Genomic DNA, 21,409 nt, shown 5'->3' with positions numbered 1-21,409 from the left:
GTGTGTAGGTATATGTTAGTGGTTCTGTTAGTGCGTAAGTCGTGTTGTAATCGTTATCTTCTCGTTGGAAAGAGAACTGTGCCGGCAAGAGAAGAAGCTTGAGATAATTCATAAGAAAAAACGCGTTAATAAATTTCACGCCGAAATTCTCATTGGTTCCCATCGTTGCTGTCGTTTGTGATAGTGATAGATGTTGCTAAAAGTAACACAATTACCGATAGAAGCCAAATAAAAACATGGACGAAAGGCGGAGAGAGTCATTGCTGTTCGATAAATCCTACAGGTAACATCTACTCGACTTCAACAGTTTTACTGGAGTCGCTACCAGCGCTTATTCTTAGTCAATGGCATACCATCGATCGATTTTCTCTATTACGTACGTTTCTGTGCTTTTCTTTTTTTATTCCTTTTTATTCCCTTATTTTCACGTTTTTGGTTAACAACCCTTGCTGCATAAATTTTATCCAACCCTTCTTGGTATTTTTTTCTCTCCCTCTCCTTCTCGCTCTCTTTCTCTCTCTCTCACACACACCATTTTCCCCTTTTTTTTCTCTCAGCTTTCGTTGCAACGCCTGATAGCATCGATCAAACGTTACGATAGCGGAAGCGTTTAACGATTGTTGTTTTTATTTATTGTTTTGATTTATGTTTAACGTGCGTTTTATTTCATGTTTAAAAATTTTTCCTAGATATTTGATGCTAAATGGTACTTTGAAATGTTGATGACAGATTTGTAAAAATTTGATTCGATCGAACGTGTTGATGTATATAATTAAATGAATTTGATTTTTTTTTTGTTATCAAGAATTTAGCAAGATTAGGTTAAGTTAAAGAGATGTCCGAAAGGCGGGATTTCAAACGTGTGTCGATAAAAGCGGAATTCCGAGTGAAAGGCGGTACATACGAATTTATAACGAAAACGAATGAATATGTACGAAATTCATGATTATTTAGTTTTATTTTTGATTACTAAACGTACTGGTACGATGAAAAGGCAGATGCCGGAATGGTGGAATATTAAAATTTTTCAAAATTACATATGTATTTTGGTCGTATCTATTTAGCATCTAACTGTATAAGTTTGATGCACGTACAGGATGAGACAAAAATTCCTAAATTTATTTTAAAAGCAAATGAATTTCTTTTCAAAATAATTTTATACTCCATTTCTATTTTCTCAAATAGTAAAATATTTATGGCCCATTTAATTAATATTTATTATAATTGTTAACCCATTTAATCGATTTATAATCTACTTCTTCGACTTCTGAATTACATATTATGAAGAAATTTTTTTTTAACAAATGAATCTGTATGAAAATAGAAAGTTCGTGCCGATTTTGAAGGAAGATTTTAACGCAACGCATTTAAGTTTTTTGGTATATGTGCCAATAATTATGAAAGTGGTCTAAGTAAAAATTAAAAGAAAATAGGTTTATTAGTTATTTAACACCATATTATTTTAAACTAAATTAATTCAATGTAATTTTCACGGTATTGTCAAAAATAAATCGTTAGATAGTGTTTGTTATTTCAATATTATACAGAATTCATTTAATGTTCAAATGTAATCCTTTAAATATCTCGAAACAAGAAATATATGACTTAGACCACTTTCATATAATTATGGGCACATATATTTATTAAATTATTTAAGTACCACTTGTGCAAATTCCGTCCTTCCAGAACTTCTCAGGTTTTTCAGCAAAAAACTTTTCTATGTGATTCTTTATTTCGACCGAAAATCGCCACGAACTTTCCGCGGACAACCTAATAATAATTATTAATATTAAATTGCAATATAATTTTTTATATTACTTTAGTTATCTGAACTTGTAATTACAAGTAGATACGTGTCGCAAACAACGTAGTTAAAAAAGATTACATGTCATACGATCTTTTGAAAGAACATGACGTAACACTTATGTTAGTATGAATGATATTCCATTTAGGAATAATTATGAATGTAAAGGGTCCTATTCAAAAGTGATGATCAATTGAAGTGACAAAAAGTAGATATATCCAACATTTCTGTCATACGCAACGAAAATTTCATTTTGATACGTCGAAAATAAATAGACGCGACATTTTCGAACGAGCGAATTAACGAATAAACGGATAGACAGACGAACGAAAGCGTATTTTTCTCTTGTATGAAATTATTTTAGATTTTCACGAGTATCAATACGTTACGCGTTATGTCGTCATCATGAATATGCCACAATGTTTTACTTCTAAACAAAAACAATACCAACTGTTCGTACGAGTATTCAAAGTGTTCCGTTTCAAAGTAACTTCTTCTAATTATAATTAAACAACTTTTCACGTTATAAAATATTAACCAGAAACGGTTCCCAAATTGAGATAATTTGATGATGAAAGAAATAAAGAATTAGAACAATTTTAATATGAACAACAACTCATTTATTAAATTTGTATACCGTGTAACTTTGAAGTAACACACTTTAAAATATATAACACACTAAAAATAATTTGTTAATTCATGAAGGTAGTTTTTAAAATTTTAACTCAAGTATAGGTTATGTACAATTTAATATAATAATACTGCTTGAGTCTGGCAATACTATTTTTTTATTATATATATATTTTTCTTTTATTAAATTCGTATGAATAGCTACAAATTATTGAATATTACAGAAAATGTCATATTAAAATGATGATAAAAACTGTTCATAATTAAAAGCCGCCATTATTGTTGACACAGAGAACAGACAATGTGTAACGTCGTATAATTGAACGATGAAATTCTTCGAAATAATAACGAACAATTACAAGGATCATCAAAAGCAAGAATAATTCCAGTAATTAATTAACTCTTCTTCTCTATTGATACGCGTCCCATAAACGATTGATTTAACATGAGCCCAGATATCAAAATCAATTGGGGTCGTATGATAAAATCAATAAAGAGTTTCAAATTTCATTGAATTAATTCAATACAATAAGACTTCCAGTTATTAATTAATTATGAAAAATAATTTCATTTAAATATTCCCAATTATACAAGTGAAAAATAAAAGTAATTATTCTGAAACACCCTGTACATGCACTATCAATATTTGGAACAGCTAGTTCGAAATACTCAACGAAAGAGCCTATTCGTTTAACTGGAAATCGATGATTCCCCGATACTTGACCGATATTTAGAAAGGAAGTATCGATAACTCGCGAATTACTATGACAATTGTAAATACGTAAATAAGTATGTATATACCTAACCGTGTATCTAAACGACGCCGATATCATCTTGATATTTGTTTTCGATACTTGTTATCGATTAAAACAATACCTAATATTATCGATACTCATTGGATCGATTATTTTGATGATTAGACGAAATCGTAAATTCTAATTGTTGTTCCTATTTAATATTCAAAGTAAAAAATACTTTACTATACGAGATTTTTAATTTGTTTTTTTTTTTTTTTTAGTGTGAGAGCTGTATATATAGGTGGGTTAAAAAATTTTCTGCCGAACATGAAAAAGATTTTTTTTCGATTAAATTCATCTATTTTTTTTAAATAAAAATTTTTATTCGGTTGGAAATCAAAACTGTTCAATTCGCCCTCGTTTATTCAATATATTTTAATATATACTGGGTGTAACAAAATAGGGCGTAAAAAATTTTTATTTCGACAGCGTGGAATTTTAAAAAACGATTTTTCTGACAATTGATTTCCGATTTAAAAATTTAAATACTATGGCATTTAATGTTTCAAGCATTTCATTTAGTGGAATTTTTTGAGGTTGTTCAAAGATCAATTTTGTTTTTTAAAATAGAAACTTAAATTTTTATAATGGCAATCCATTAGACGTAAATAAATTTCTGCCTGAAATATATTTTTATCTCGAACGCGATAAAAGAAATTAAATCATAAAGAGTTTAAATAATAATAATAAATATGTAAATTGATATTGAATCGATTCAAATTCTAAATAACATAAACATATTACTTGATATATATTTCGAAATCTAGTAGATCATACTTATGTTAATACACTCTCGTAATTTTTCGTAGAATATTCCGAAGAAGCGCGATAAAAAACGGCGGGAAAATCTTGATTATATTCGTCACTGATTGGTCAGATTTTGTTCGAAGATTCGAGAAGATTGAATATCGATGAATATTGAGGTTGTGTAATAATGGCAGTATACACGTGTGTATTTAGATACGTTGAAGAGAGAGGGAAAAAAAAGACCGAGAAAGAAAGAAAAGGAAGACGCAACCCCAAGAAAGAAAGAGAAAGATAATAAGATATATGTATACGAAAAGATAGAAAAAGAGAGGATACTACGTCGAAGAAAAGCAGATAGAAAGAGAGAGATGGGTCAGTTCGTATCTGACACCAGGTCTCGCTACGATCGTTCGACGGTGTTGTTCTCTCTTCGCCGGTCGTCAGAAATAACTTGATTTTAAAGGAGAACTCGTTTCACGTTCAACCATATCTTACCTTTATAATATTCAATCGTATTAACGAATATAAACGTTTGTGCAAATTTTGAAATAAACCGAACACTTCGGTGACATTTTTATTTCCGTTTAGTGACTCACATGGTACGTATATGTATGCGTGGCTATACGCCAATATGTTTTTAAGTTTTACACGAAAAAGAGATAGAAAAAGAGAGAAAAAAGATTAAATTAATAAAAATTCCAGAGATATAAATATGTATATAATACTTAATATAATACTTTATATATAAGTAAATATGTTTTCAGTTTTAAAAAAAAAAGATAAACAAAAATAAAATTTTCGAAAATTCTATGTTATGTATACGTGCGTGCGTATGTGAGTAAATACATTTTTAAATTGAAAAAAAAATATGAAATTTACAAAATTCTATATACATGTATTATATGCGTGTTCATATAAGTCAAGATGTTTTTAAATTAACAAAAAAAGTGTAGAGAGAAAAGATAAAATTTTAAAAACTTTCAGCTACCGATTTATGTGTGCATATGTGCATGTACATAATCTTTCTATTTAAATATATACTTATATTTTTAATGCGTATAATTATAGAAAGTAGTAGACGACAGTTATAATACAATCAGTCAACAATTGAACTTGAACCATGTTATTTTGATAGATTATGCTTATGCGTCATTGTCATTGGCCATGATTACTTGTACTTCGTGAATCATACGATTTTATGGCGACATAACCTTTAAGAATCTTCTTTTCTTCTTTTTTGTATCTTCTTACCGTACTTTAATAATATTGTTTTTCTTTATTTGTTTATAAAAGAAATTTTGTTTTTCTCTTTCTCTCTATCTTTCTTTCTTTCTCTCTCTTTTTCTTTCCTTCTTTCTCTCTTCGAACAATTTATTTATTTATTTATATATTCATTTTATTTTGTATATGTGTATATGTGTATATATGTAATAGAAAATATTCGTGTATTTTATTTTTTTTTTATACTATAATTTCTTTTTATTTCATTTATTTTTAAACTTTATATTTTTATGTATTCGTAAATATATGTATATATGTATGCAATAGAAACTTCGCACTCGGAAGATAATTCATTCAAAGGTGTCGATTATTGGGTATTGCGTAATAATAATGAAACACTATTCGCAAATGCTATTAACCAGATAGAAAATCACCGTGCACGTCCAATGTGTTTACTTAATTGAGTGAAACTTCGATCGACCGATAAAACATTTGATCTCGATTAGAATAGGGAGCGTCCTTCCTATAATTCATCCTACTAGATATAAAGACGCAGGTACACATTACATACAGTATGTCTCAAAAGTTGGTGTCTTAACAAAGGATGAAACAACAAAAATTGATATTGAATAATTTAATAGAATTACAATATTTTATTGTTCATTTCGAAACATGAATTTCCGCTTGCAATGTTGTTAAAAAAGTATAAGACTGAAAACAACAAATATCAATAATTAATTTATTAATAGCATTACAATATTTTAGTATTCATTTCAAGGTACAAATTTCAAGTTAAATTGTTAAAAAATTATGGACCTACGATAACGCCATTTTATATATCTGTAAAAATAATTAATTATTTTTCAATTTGATGAAAAGCAACATTTAGGACATTTTGTATTTATATTTGATATATATCAAATAAGTATATGTACGTGGATCGATGATCATCGTACCTTTTCGTAATTTATTCGTTAATTGAACAAACGACCTTCGCGGGAAATTGTTTTCGACCATATGTAGGCTGTGCAGCGTAATCAAAAATGGCTGAGTCGTTAAAAATACATGCTGCATACGATACTGGTCTATTTTCTCTCTCTTTCTCTCTTTCCACTACGATGGCACTATAATCTTTGCCAAGAACGTATTAGATTATAAGAGAATAAACGAATAGACAAATTCAACGAGTTCTTATGAAAATATTTTAATCGTGAAAATATAAATCTAATCTGTTTTTAATGAATTTAATTTTAATTCATATATTCTAGCCTAAGTTTTATTCTAGATTTTATTTTTAAGCTAACTACCTCGGGTCAACCTATTTACCGCTACACATGAGTTTCTTTATATTCTCAGCACACAGTTAGAAAAGTGTTACGGACGATTATTTCTTAAATTACTTACTTGAGACATTGAATAAAAAAATTTTTCTCTCTTTTAATTTTGCACGTTTCAAAGCTACATTTTTTAAGTATCGTATTTATGTATGCGTAAAATAATGGATAATTATTTTTAAAATTACTTACTCGAGAAATTTTGTTTAATATTATTTTAAATATTCCCAATTCATACAAAAAAATAATTTAGATATACTTGGTATGTGTACCCATTTAGTCATTAATTTTACGATCGAACAGAGAGATTGATTCCATATTAATATTAAAATATAATTCTAAAAAGAATACAACGATGTAGAAATCAACGTTGAAACTTTTTGAAAATATTTCAAACAGTGTCAGGATATAATTGCAAATATATTAATTAATTTTTTACAAACACAATTATAAATAACGAGTGAGTAAATAATTGAATTTGTACATGCTAAATAAGAAATATGATTCTCTCTCTCTCTCTCTCTCTCTCTCTCTCTTATAATTTACGTTATAATTTATTTCCTTTTTATTTATTCTTTCAGAGCTTATCACTGAAAAAACGTATTACTTGTTATGTACAGTCATCTTTTTATCCATGATCGTCATACATACCTGGAAACACACACAAAGGCACATAACAAAGACAAACATATACTTACATACTTAATGCTAGTCTTCGGAGTAATAATTTTTATTCACAAGTTATGCTTGTATCCGTCCTTTAAGTTAGCATAATCGTACTCATGAATTCATTCCCATCGCGACGTTCGTTCGTTCAGCATTTTTCGTCCAGCTCAAATTCGCCTATTCGTAAATCTCTAACACTCATATACGTATATGTATGTGTGTATGTGTATATAATATATATCCCATGTAAATATAAATCTTCCCAAGCGCAAAAGGGACGACAGGATGGCGACACGAACCGCGTTTGGAACGCGCGCGTAGATTTAAACAGTTCCATGATTCGCTGACGCGCTTTCTCGTTCAAGCATAACACGGTGGTATACAACACCATACGGGGTGAGGTATTTCTATGGGAGTTTGTGTCAAAATGATTTGAGATTCACGCGTTTTACCCTACGCGGGAGAAATATTTTTTTCCTTAGAGACAAATATAAGTGTTTGAACAATATACTGAATTCGAAGAATTCTCTTCCATTTTTATTTCTATTTTTTTATTATTTAAACAATTAATTGAAATTATTTATTACATTGGAACAGAAAAAAAACTAGACAAATTGAAAAACAATTTTTTTTTTATTTCATTTCAATATACAGCGAGTCTGATAAACATTTATTAAATATACTCTTTTATAAATGTTCTTCATTGGAAAAAAATATTTTTTTATTATTATAATTCTTAGATGTGATAGCAAAAAAAAAGAAATGCTGAAAAAATGTACTTTTCAAAATCAAAAATAGAATAATATATGCAGAATGGGTTAAAAAGCTATATTTTTTTGTTAGGAGTTTAAATATAGACTAATTTCTTTATCAAATATTATAATTACAAAACTTAAAATTCGCGTAACACTTCAAACTGTTTGGTTCACCCAGTACATATAATACAAACACAATGAGAACTCTCATGGTAACATTTTTTTTCCACTAATTAGAGAGTTCAACGAACCGGTGTGTGCATTATTTCGGTGATAGGAGAATTAAAACGGTCGAGTAAACTCGATAAGCGACAAACACCTGTAAAATTCTTTGCGCATCGTATATATACATTTATTTTGATTTTATTTTTTAAAATAAAAAAGAAATAGACAGAGAGAGAGAGAGGGAGAGAAATGGAAAAAAATGCTAGAAAACCAACGCCATTTTATTTTTGGTCTCAACCATGGAATATAAATAAGAGAATGAGAAAGAATATTCGGTTAGGGGCAAGTGGTCCTTGAAATTAACTGGTTGCTTTAGAAAACGAGTTGGAATAACCATTTTTCTTCTTTCTTTTTGTTTTTATCTTTTTGTCTTTTTTTTCTTTCCTACCCAACAACCTTCGAGTCGAGGCATGATCATTAAGAGAAGACTCCTTGTCCCTACCATACTATTTTTTTGCAAGTTCAAAGTGTCTCATGGATTCAGGAAAGAAAACGTAACGAGCAATCGCGTTTGTTTCGGGAGTCAAAAGCGGAAGAAAGCTAATTATCCAAAGTAGAGAGGGACACCCCTCTTTTTTATTCTTTTTTTTTACTTCGTATACATGATAAAGGAAGAAAGAAAGATAGTAGAAAAGAAGAGGGAAGAAAAAGGGGGAAGATAAAATCAGTGAAAATAGGGGGAGGGGAGGGGTACAAGGGTGAAAGGAGTTAGGTGAGGGAGGAGATGAAGGGTAGGTGTGGGAGGATCACGTGGGGTGACTTAGGTGGAGCCGAGACGTAAATTCGAGTGGAAAACGTCCGCCCCGAAGGTCTGAAGTCTCTCCCGAAGGCTGAACTCTGACGCATAAAGAAAGACGATATTTGCAAAAAGTATGAATGTCTCGGGTGGAGTTTGAATGCAAATGACTGTCGAGCTCGGCCGTTCCCCAAGAGGAGGAAAAGGATGAACACCGCGACGACTACTACTACAACAACGACGAGTGCTAGGGAATCCTTCCTATGAAATGAGATTTCAAGAGAAAAAAGAGGAAAGAGAGAAAGAGAGAGAGAGAGAGAGAGAGAGAGAGAGAGAGAAGATTCGCGGCGCCAAAGGCAAGACGACAGCGAAAAATACAGAAGGAAGAGATCGAAAACGGAAAATGTACCGCCTTCGAGCCCGTCCTTTTCTCTCTTCCACCGTTCTCTTTTTTTTCTTGTCTTTTTTGTTCCCCCCTCAAGGGAGGTAGTCGTCGGTAAAACGGGCAGAGGCCGAAAGCAAACTCTGCGCGGGTGGAAAAGCTCTTGGAATCACTCGACCGTGTGGAACGCCTACCGTGTCGTTCTCCCGGAAAGCTCCTACTATTCCCCATAGCTTCGTTCGTTGTACAACTACCCCCAGTCTCATCCTTTCTCTCTCTCTCTCTCTCTTTCTCCTTTACTTTCTTTCTTTCTTTTTTGCTTGATTTTTTTTTTCCTTTCTTTCTTCTTTCTTTCTGCTCCTTGCCAGAGGCACCGACGAGTTCCTCCTTTGTCCGCAGCACTCGTCTATTCCAACGGGGGATAAAAGAGAGAAACGCCATAACGTTCTGCAATGTAATTTACCACCGAGACCAAAACTCACCTCAGCGTGATGATAATCTTTAATACTGGACGCCCGCTACTTCTGTTATTTCTAATACTCCTTTCGTTTGTTCATAAATATTTTTCTTAGACTGTCATATTTTGTACGTCTTTTAAATATGTCACATTAATTCGTTCAATGATGAGATAATACATATTGTTAGAAAATTTTTCTATTGTCTTGTTTTTCAATTTAGATATCAAACAGCAAGAAGGATGTTAGGACTACTCCTGCTTTTAGCTTGTCTAACAACATCGACTTACTCTTTGAACGGGGAATTAGTCGAACAAGAATGTCCGGTGGACTGTCACTGTCACTACTTTCGTATCAACTGGGTTACCGATTGCTCGGAAAGCAACCTGACAAGCATACCATATAACGAACTCAGTCCTAATGTCTACATACTTGACATGAATGGCAATAACATACAACATGTTGGATCGTTTCCACATGGTATTAAGCTGAGGCGACTGCAGATGGCACATAATCGACTTGCCCAACTCAATTATGAATCTTTCGCTGGACTGACGTATCTCTTGGATGCGGACTTCTCCTACAATGCCATAACGCACGTAGATCCAGAGGCTTTTAGGTAATATGACACACCGTATATGAAACTAGACAGACGTTTAACACGTTAACTCTTATCCTCTAATAGGGACAGTCCAGGCTTGATCACGTTGGAACTTCAGAACAACCCAATAGCCGCGGTGGAGGGCCCTTTCCTAAATTGTCGGACACTACTCTATTTGGATTTGAATAACTGCGGGATTCATCAACTGAATACACGATTTTTTCATAACACAACGAATCTGAATAAACTCGACTTGTCTTACAATCCCCTTCAAAGGATAGAACCTGGCCCGTTCGACCACTTGACCAATCTCGAGTATCTCCAGTTGAACGGCTGCAACTTGACTCACCTGTCTCCCGATACGTTTGCGCATTTGGAAAATTTGCGAGAACTCGAGATGCAGGAAAACGATTTGAAAGAATTGAGTTGGACAAACGTCTTAGCTCCTCTTATTCGTTTGGAGAATCTCAATATAAGAAAAACATCGATTAATTATTTGCCGAGAGATGCTTTTGCTAAAAATTTGTATCTCCGACAATTGGTATTAGCTGACAACGAACTTCAACATTTGGACGTTGGTAATACTCTTGGTCATAATCTGCACAGCTTGCAATCGTTGGATTTGTCCAACTGTAATCTTCAAGATCGCTTATCCGAAGAAGCTTTTAAAAACGCTAGTAAATTGCGAGTATTAAATCTTAGCGGCAATCCAATGTTGGCTGCTGATCTGACTGTAGTCTTACGCCACTTACCTAAGCTTCACAAACTCTCTCTCAGTCATTGTCACTTGCGTAAACTACCGACCGCTTTCGAGGTTTTTGAAAATCTCGAAGAACTCGACATCTCACACAATCCACTATCGGATGCTTTCGTTACTTTGTTAAGTCCATTAAGCTCCTTAGAATTTTTGGATATGTCTTACTGCGACCTCGGCCATGTTGGAAATAATACATTCGCTCAAATGACTTCTCTTAAGAAACTGATACTATCAGGAAACACGCTTCACACTTTGGAGGAAGGCTTATTCGCCAACTTAACGAGATTAGAAAGTTTGGAGATGAATAATTGCGATCTTCGCAACCCGATCGATCTAAGGGTTTTTGGTGATCGCAACATCACGAACGTGATCGAGTTGAAGCTCAGTGGTAATCCACTTAGCGTCCCCGAGAAGGATGCCCTCTTACCAACGCAACTATCCAATCTTGAAATTCTTGACATAAGCGACTGTGGCCTTTCACACTTACACGAGAACGTATTCTCCAAAACAAGAAATATCACTCGATTGAATCTATCTAATAACAAAATATCCGAGGCAAAAGATCTGTCTAGTTTGAAATTATTAAGATCTTTGGAACACTTGGATCTCAGCAATAACTATTTACAATCAATCAATTACAAAATCTTCAAATCAAATCCGAATCTCTTGTCGGTTAATCTGTTAGGTAATCCATTCGTTTGCAATTGCTCGGTCGTAGAAATGTGGGACTGGGCTGAAAAAATAAAGAACGATCTTCATGTCCTAGTTGGTAGTCAGCCTGCCAACTTTGAAACGGGTGGTGAGAAACTTCGTAAGAGTTTAACTTGCACTTACGACGACAAGACTTATCGAACCGTTATGGATCAAAGTAGACCGTTCGTTCGTAAGGGTGATCTCACACCTAATCGTACATGGGCGAAATTCATTCGCGAATCGAATTGTACTCGTCGCTTATGATATCCGAAGAAAACAGGACAACATCCAATATTGAACCCATTAATCCCCAAGCATAAGCTCGAGTTATAAACGTTTAATATTTTTTATGGATGTGTCCTAATCGTATTACATTTATATAGGTATTTCTGTTTACATTTTTTTTTCTTTTTTTCTTTTTTAATTTTTTAAGTTTTCTTTTTTCTGTTTCTTTTTCTTTTTTTTGTCTTGAAAGAAAATTGAACAGCTACGAGCAAACATTGGAGACTAATATTTCGTTCTAGTATAATCAATTTATTTATAATACATAGTGCCTCAAAGACCAATCAAGCGAAATATATATTATTACGATTTTTTTTTTCTTCAGATAAAGATTCTAATTCTATGTTAGAATAATATCTATAGTTAAGTTAAACTATAAGTTTCTAATTCATTGCTTATTTATACATATCTGTAATATATTGTATGCCATATTTTATCGAAAAGTCTTCGAATTTGTAACTCACGGCAGAAATTAACGGTTTATTGTTTCCTCCTTTTTATTTCTATTTTTCTTTTCTCTTACGAAGAAAAGATACAAACTATAACTAGGTTTTTGTTTTTGTTTTCTTTCCCAAACATATTCCTCGAATCTCACGTTATTGTGTAATTTACTTACTATAACAAGCCTTTTTTCTCGAGAAAAATCGATCATAATCGTTACTGCCAATTGAAACTATGAGAATAAACAAAATGAGCGAACATAAAATTCAAAGAAGTTAATAATGATTGTATAATATGCGAAGTCGACAGAAAAGGAATTAAGAACTTTAAATCTTATCGATATAAATCGATTGAAAATTATTTATTATTTAATAATTTTTCTAAGGAAGTATGTAAGGGCGTCGTTAGATGAATTTATTTCTTAGAATATTTCGATTTAAAATCTTACAAATTGTATCTGAGAGAATGAGAGAGAAGTTATTATAAGAGAGAAAAAAAGAGAGAGAGAGAGAGAGAGAGAGATCATAGATAAGAAATGGTTTGTAAATTTTACTGATGTATAGTTTTTTTTCAAATCTCCAAGTTATGTGTTTTGTTAGCACGTGTACATATAATATCATATAAAATTTTCTTTTTATATAAAAAATAATGTTTAAACATTCAAATTAACTTGTTTGACTCAAGAAACAAGAGAGCACATGTTCCCGCAATCCTATCGTTAAATTTATGTAATAATATTTCAAGTAAGATCAAAATAATTTTTGTTAAATTGAGTCTTCCATAGACATCTTGACCTGTATATTAAAATTATTTGCAAGGAAATAAAAATATATAAAAGAAAATAAAATAAATGGAAGTATATAAAAGAGAAAGAAGACAAAATATATTCCAAACAAAAAATGGCTGCATAGATGAAGAAATCAATCATCGATCAATTGACAAATAAAAGAATAAAAATCGTGTAAATATGTTTGTCGTCATATTTACGAAACGAAGGAGAAACTAAAAATGGAAAAATAATGCAAAAGACTGTGTCGTTCAATAAATGTATCGTTTTTTCTTGCTACGAGGATGAGAGTTCAAAGTTTTTGTAATCCTCGACTTTCAGCATTACAAAATTTCTTTCGTTAAGTAGAATTTTCCACGTACATCTTTAGCTTTATCTTAAAATTCGCCAAAAAATAAAAGTAAAAAATAATTATAGTATATTAAAAAGAAAAAGAAGAAAGAAAGAAACTAATTGCTTTCTACGTTTCGTATTTCAAAAAAGGAAATAGCGACGTACACGAGAAATCATATTGGCGACCGAATGTAAAATAAAAAATTAGAAAAAAATATAAAAAACGAAAAGAAAATTTCGACGATTATAGAATTTTTGTGTTTAAAATAGCATTTCTTTGGAATAGAAGTGATAAGAAAATGATATATCGATACTTGAAAATATGAAAATTAAAAGATTAATTGATGAAGGATATCATGACAAAACATAAACGGCTCACTTGATATCTAATCGTAAATGTTAAACGTCGCAATCGAAATGAACATGTAAAAAATAGTAAAAATATCTTTTTTTTATTCTTCTTTATTTTTTTCATTTATTTTTATCATTCATTTCTATTCATGGCTAAATTTAATGTTTCATATCTTGAAAGGAAATAATTATCTTTTTTAAAAAATGAAAATGAATTAGAAGTAAACAGAAATATATATTTATTTCTTATAATCAAGGACAGCAATATATAAAAATGATTAGGAAAATGTTTGAAGTCGTTAAAAATATAAAAAAATAAAATATTATCACACTTTGTGTTTTTAAAAGTAATAATATGTTGAAATGTCTTGAACTTCAAAAGAAAAGAAATTTTTATTTTTTTTTTAAATAAAAGTGAATTTAAAAGAAATAATTATTTCTATATAAGACTGAAAACTTTTTAACTTCCCCACGTGTTAACTTTGTTTGTGCCTTATAAAAAAATAATTTGACTCCGATATTTTAGAAAGAAAAAATATTCCAAATAATTTGAATCATAAAATATTAAAATCCCATAAAAGAATAATTTTATTATGAATGAATAAAATGTATTATTTCTATATAAGTTTTTAATAACAAAAGAAAAGTAAATATTTTACAAATAATTCCAAAGTAGAGATTTAAAAAGGAGAAAAAATAATTCCAATGATTTATTAGGCCACTTTCATAATCCTTGGTTCATATACATGTATAGATGCATACATACACACAGATTCAAGCTCACTTGATACTAGTCATTTATTCGATTAGCCCATGAACGGAGTCGACTAACTGAGTGTAGTGAAACGTTTTCGTCGATTAATCGGCTAATAGAGTGACATGGTGTTAGTTGAATAAGATTTTTTGTCATTTAATCAAATCGACCGTGTAAACGGTTAATAATCGGTCAACTACATTACTACGGCACGATAATCTCTATATGACGATAAGAGATTGATGCCTCACGCGCGTTAAACGTTTAATCAAAACTTTTATTCCCGCGTAAATTCATTTCTCTCATCGTCATTTAATTGCTGTCAATAACGTTAACGATTAAATCCTGTTATCAAATTTTTCTCATTATTTTTCTATTTAAACCAAAACAGTAAATATATAAGCCAAGGAAAGAAAGAAAAAAGAAAAAGAAAAAAAGAAAAGGAAAGAAATTAAAAAATGTCGTTTCAATATTTTTCCGAACTATTTGCCAAAGTCCAATCGATAGGTCGAGCAATAATCAACCTTATCGTACAATCAATCAGCAAAGAATTATTATAGATATTTTTATGCGTACAAAATTTTACAAGTAAAATATTTATATTCTTTTAATCGAGACAAAATATATAATAAAAGGAACATGAATAAAATGAAAAATAAAATTAAAACAACGATAGAGTAATGTAATAGATTTTAAAAAATAATTTCCTAAGTATATATTACAATTTTCAAACAACAAATATCTCACAATCAGAAGTTTAATGATTGTTTTTTTTAAAATATCGCTACCACAAGTCAGAAATATACAACTTAACTAGATTTGTTTAATAAATCCAATAGATCAATCATTTGAATTCGACCTAACGCACACATATGTGATTTACAATTCATAAAACATAACATTTCATTTATAAACCAATGTCACGTACATTTAACGATTAAAAAAAAAAATTCCATCGTTTGATTTAATTAATATACTTTACGTATACATAAACGATTGTGTTCTACTCATTGTGTAATAGATGTAAAAAAAGATATGATTGTAATTTTTTTCAAACCAGATGATCGTGATTGCGATTTAATCGGAAATTTACATTGTCCAATTAGGCGCTGCAGTAACGGGATGGCGCTAGTGTCGCGTAAAGAAAGCTGCAATATATTATTAGGACTCATATCTTGCGGATCTTTGGAATATACTCGGACGACTCGGTAGTAGTCGTTGTCATCATCATCCTAGTGTCGTCATTGTCCGCTGCCGTTACTATCGGTGTAGTGTCCTGTACTCCTTTAATAATCGACAGTCGTTCACACGCGACGAACCTCGCTAGTTTAATTCAACGAACGATGGTGGTTCTCGATCTTTTCGAAAATATATCATCGGTTCCGAAGCTTTATTATGGAGCTTTATTCGGAATTGGTTTCAGCTTTTATTACCTTTTCGAAGTTGTTAAAGTAAGTACAGATTGTTCTATATAAATGCTTCTTTTTCTCTTTTACGTAACATCACGTATATATGTATATATATATATACGTGATATATAATATATACTCCTACTGTCAATTTGTGAAATAATTGATATTTGCTTGTAATGCATAATTTTAAAATTATTTTACTCATAAATTTATTTTAGGATTATTAAATTTTGTTATTGATATTAATTTTATTGCATATGAACGTTTTATTATTGGAGATATATAATTTTACTTAAATGATCAAAAATTAGTCTCGCGAGAATGTTTTTATCCTATATACAAGATATAATAAAAATATGATTACTTTTGTAAGTAATACTTGGTTGGACCCTTCTTTACATCTTATACGATTAATCTGTTATGAGATCAGTTTTTTTATCAGTTATGTCAAATTTTATTTCTATTATAATTAAAAGCTCTTTTGCGATAAAATTTATATCAATTTCAAAATTTATTGATCTTAAAATACGTTTTTGTTTATAAGAATTTTAATATATTGTATTACAAGAAAATATTGTGACTGTTTCAAATTGACAGTGTGGGTACGAATACTCCCGGGACTCGCTGTATATGCACGTTTATACTTAAATATATTCATATGTGAAATAGTTTAAGATATTTGGGTTTATTTAAATTGTTCTTCTTTAATTCTAACGACTCGTTACGATATTAATATTTTAAAAATTATATAGTAGTTATAGCGCGCCAATCGCAGATTTGAAAAATTTCTGAGCGTGGGAATTTTGAATTTGAAAAAACAAATTTCTTATATATTCTTTTATTTCAACCTTAAAAATAACGAATCATTGATGAAAAATAATCATTATTTGATAAAAAGATATTCCGATGGATTTCTAATTAATTCAAATTTTTTTTGAAACTTGATCCGTGTATTGTAGTAATGTAATATAGTAATGTATATGTAGTATGTAAATATAATTATATAATATATATAATATACACGCACCACATTCATAAATATTTTTTCCAATCATTTGTTTCTGATCAAATGAGTAATATTAACACATTTAAATATAAACTTTTTAAAGACTCCATTATTGGTATGTGCAAAAGGACCTTTCCGTTCATTCCTAGAAGATCACGTACCATTGGTGAAAAACAAATTTTGGCCAACCCTATGGTGTTTCGAATCACGAGCACAAACTGTACTTGCAAGTATAGTTAGGTCACGTGTATTACCAGCGATACAGTACCGCAGGTTGGTAGGTAGATAGATAAATAGATAGATAGATTGATAGATAGATAGATAGATAGATAGATAGATAGATAGATAGATAGATAGATAGATAGATTGATAGATAGATCATTGAAAGATATAACGAACCTCGATTGATCTAGTTACATTATATAGATATATGTATCAACGTTTTATTCCGCAGAGAGATATACACATTGTCCGATGGTGGCGAAGTAGCTTTAGATTGGGCCGAGGAGAACTGTCCAACTACGTCACCGATAGTTATCATTTTACCGGGTTTAACCGGTGCAAGTAACACAGAATATATCAAATGTCTAGTATCAGCTGCTAAAAAATCTCGTATTAGATGCGTTATATTCAATAACAGAGGATTAGGTGGTGTTAAATTGAAGGTAAAGAACAAAATATTATATAAGAAAAATTAACAAGAATGTTCGTAATTAAGCTTGCATCAGATGCATAATATTTAATAACGGAGGATTGGGTCGTCTTTAAATTGAAAGCAAAGAAAAAAAATATTAAAAAATTAAGAAAATCTCTTCACATCTTATCGAACGAACTTCGATCTTTTATTTTTTATGATTTATTACGATTACAAAAAATTTATCGATAAGGAGAATCCATGATATTCATTTATCGAGAAAGCTTTCAACCAATACTAAAATAAGAGTAGCATATTTCCCGGCAGTTCCCTATTTAATACAATTTCATTAAACGTTAACTGACAGTGTTACGAAATTGTTCTCTATTGAGTAGTTACATCGCGTGACACTATCTTGTAATTTGCTGTCGACCCTTTATTCTCTATTTAGGACTAGTATCGAGATGTGTTATTAACTTTCAAAATGACTCGTATATATTCATTTGAGAATGAATGATTAGGTGACAATGTCTATTTACGTATATGGGTAATCTACTTAAGTACTTTAAAATGACACTATAATATTATTTTTATTTATTTTTAATTACCACAATATATATGTAAAACTTGTTCAAAAAATCACACATTGACTTATATATTTTTTTTTGTTTCTTTTTTTTATTTACTTTTAATAACAGACACCGCGTACATATTGCGCCGCTAATTGCGACGATCTGGCAGAGATAATCGAGCATTTAAAAAAATTACATCCTAATGTTCCTCTCGGTGCAACTGGTATTTCGATGGGAGGGTAAGGATAATTCCATTTTTTTCAATTATTATTATTATTATTATTATTATTATTATTATTATTATTATTATTGTACCGATAAATAAGTGATCTCATTAAATTTATCGCATTATTATTATTATATCGCATATTTGGCGCAAAATATTATCAATTATTATAATTATTTTAGTGTATATATTCATATATATGTATATATATATGTATTGCACTATATTTCAGATTGATATTAGGTAATTATCTAGCACAAAATGGCGAAGCTGCAAAAGATAAATTAAAGGGATGTTTTATCATCTCAGTGCCTTGGAATGTATTCGCCGCGACGAAAAATATCGAAGATAATTATATTAATTTAATGCTAAACAAACATTTAGCTAGCAATCTTTGTCGCACGGTTAAAAAATATTATTCCTCTTTGGAAACTGGTTTAGAAAATATTGATATGAACGACGTTTTACGCGTAAGTAAATATCTATTATATAATAAGCGTGTTTTAGACAAGAGTATAATGATAGTAATAATATAGGCAATAATAATGATAATAATAATAATAATGTATTCAATTTTTGCAGAGTCAAACCGTGCGAGAATTTGACTCGAACTTTACGGCCAAGCAATTTGGTTTTAAAGATGTCGAAGAGTATTATCAGAAAGCAACATTGCATGACAAATTGCATTTAATAGAGGTACCTGTATTGTGCCTTAATGCGGCAGATGATCCATTTCAACCATTAGAAGGTAAAATATTTGAAATCATTTTGTATAAATTTAAAAGTGAAGGAAAAACAATGTTAATATTTTTTATCTAAAATAATTAACAAAATTCTTTAACAGATAATAATAATATATTAATTCGTCTAATTTCTAGCCATTCCATTAAATGAATTTACTAAAACTGAAAACGTCGCCATTGTGGTAACCTCGCGCGGTGGCCATATTGGGTTCCTCGAAGGTTTTTGGCCGGTAAAAGAGGAACAATATATGAGCAAATTATTTTGCCAATATTACACTGCATTATTTACCGTTGGTATGGAATTAATTTCTCATTGAAATATTTGAGAATCATTGTTTTTTCATTTATTTTTTTTTTTATTTAAAAACAATCGAAGAGAGAATTGCCGATGAAAACATTTTTAATGACTATTATTCGGAAGTGATCATTCAAGGTGCCATTGTAAGTTATTGCATTTGTTCTTTTCTAATCTGAGATGCGGAAATAATTCTGTCCACCTTGAATATTTCTTTTGTTTACAATTGTATTAAAAAATTTGAAAAGAAAAAGTTACACTATTACAGGAGGAAATCTAATCGTTAAAGGAATTTTTTCTCTTTTTACGAGATTTCAAGGTCATCGATATGTTTATTTGTAAATGAAATTATATATATTTTTTCGCAATATTCTTATAAAGCACGTAAAAATGATTAAAAATGATCTTTCATTCTGATCATTTATTTTCGAGATATTCACATATAAAAATAATTTCTCTATCCACCTAGAATATCTCTGTTACAAAACTTGCATAAAATAGAGGGGGCATATTGCGATATCTATTTCTTTTCCACAAGGTATGACGTAGAGAAAATTTCAAAGTAATCTTTATATTTCTTAATAGAATGATTTACTTTTTTTTATCGTTTTACGATAGTCGGCGTTAAAACGATTTCAGCGAGATATTAGTGCAAGTCATTCAAGGTCAAATTTAATAGTAAAATAAACTTCCTTAAATTACATAAAATCTTACAAATTGTGATACTTTGCGTTATTATGAAGATAAGACATATCAACGTACAACAAAACGTTTACAGTTTGCATAAAGTGATATAAAATTAAAAAAAATAAAATAGAACAAAAGAAATAGGAATCGCAATATACTTTCCTCTATGCTATGCAAGTTCTGTCCTAAACATCTTTTTTCATATTATTACAAATAACAAAGATATTCAAGGTAGACATAAATATTTTCAAATATGAATATTTTGAGAATAAATGATCAAAATGCAGATCATTTTTATTCATTTTTTCGTGCTCTATAAGAATATCGAAAAAAAATATATAATTTCATTTAAAAAAAAAAACTTTTTTCGATAACCTTGAAAGCTCGCAAAAAAAGAGAAAAAATTTGTTCAATGATTAGATTTCCTCCCTGCAACAGTGCAACTTTTTCCTTTAAAGTTTTTTAATACGATTGTAAGTAAAAGAGATATTCAAGGTGGATAGAGTTATTGCCCCATCCTGTATATTATATCTATATATATAAAAAAATGACACTTTACATGAGAAGAGAATTAATATACAAACGGTAAATTCTTAATAAAAGAAAAAAAAAACAGAAAATATTTCAATAATAAACAGATAGACTTTTATTATCATTGATCATTCATAGATTGCATTTTATACGTTAAATACGATTTAGCTGTACCAAAAAAACCGACTTTTTACATGCAATTATTTTTCTTGGAGTTTTTAATTGGACTAAGTTACGCAGATGTTTATCAAACCGCAAATGATAAAAAAATTAATTAAACGTGATACAAAGTTTTTATTTTTTATGGTTTTTATTTAGCAAAAAATTACTAAGTATAATTATACTAATCATTATTAAATAAGAAATTTAAAAAATTGTAAAATAAAAAATAGAATATACTAAATAGAAATGAAATTCTTTATTTTTTAAATGAATATTTTCAAAAAAACTAGATTTACTAAAATTTCAGATTGTGGGTTGGCAACTTGTTGCATAACTTGACCCAATTATAATTTTGTATACGATAAAATATTCCACACGTGAGATAGTGAA

At 30.0% G+C, this 21,409-nt stretch overlaps 1 protein-coding gene across 1 annotated transcript; it reads left to right on the top strand.

Annotated features, from left to right (window-relative positions):
- On the top strand, positions 1-20,273 carry LOC122516253. Its single transcript, XM_043633965.1, has 10 exons — positions 1-283; positions 9,976-10,371; positions 10,438-12,063; positions 15,896-16,202; positions 17,273-17,442; positions 17,624-17,834; positions 18,502-18,614; positions 18,834-19,071; positions 19,184-19,349; positions 19,480-20,273. Exons 1-10 carry the CDS (start codon positions 237-239, stop codon positions 19,659-19,661), a joined length of 3,456 nt encoding a protein of 1,151 aa, XP_043489900.1. The 5' UTR covers positions 1-236; the 3' UTR covers positions 19,662-20,273.
- Positions 20,274-21,409: the final 1,136 nt, after the last annotated feature.

The sequence above is a fragment of the Polistes fuscatus genome, unplaced genomic scaffold, assembly GCF_010416935.1.
Source record: "Polistes fuscatus isolate 324 unplaced genomic scaffold, CU_Pfus_HIC Scaffold1, whole genome shotgun sequence".
Taxonomy (NCBI): Eukaryota; Metazoa; Arthropoda; class Insecta; order Hymenoptera; family Vespidae; genus Polistes; species Polistes fuscatus.
This window is presented reverse-complemented; position numbering and strand designations above follow the sequence as displayed.

What these genes read in the sequence shown, in the direction of transcription:
- LOC122516253 (XM_043633965.1), top strand. Translation starts at nt 237, where the DNA reads ATGGACGAAAGGCGGAGAGAGTCATTGCTGTTCGATAAATCCTACAG. An exon ending in GTAGATCCAGAGGCTTTTAG is followed by an intron (nt 10,372 to 10,437) that starts GTAATATGACAC and finishes ATCCTCTAATAG; the next exon opens with GGACAGTCCAGGCTTGATCA. An exon ending in ACCTTTTCGAAGTTGTTAAA is followed by an intron (nt 16,203 to 17,272) that starts GTAAGTACAGAT and finishes AACTTTTTAAAG; the next exon opens with ACTCCATTATTGGTATGTGC.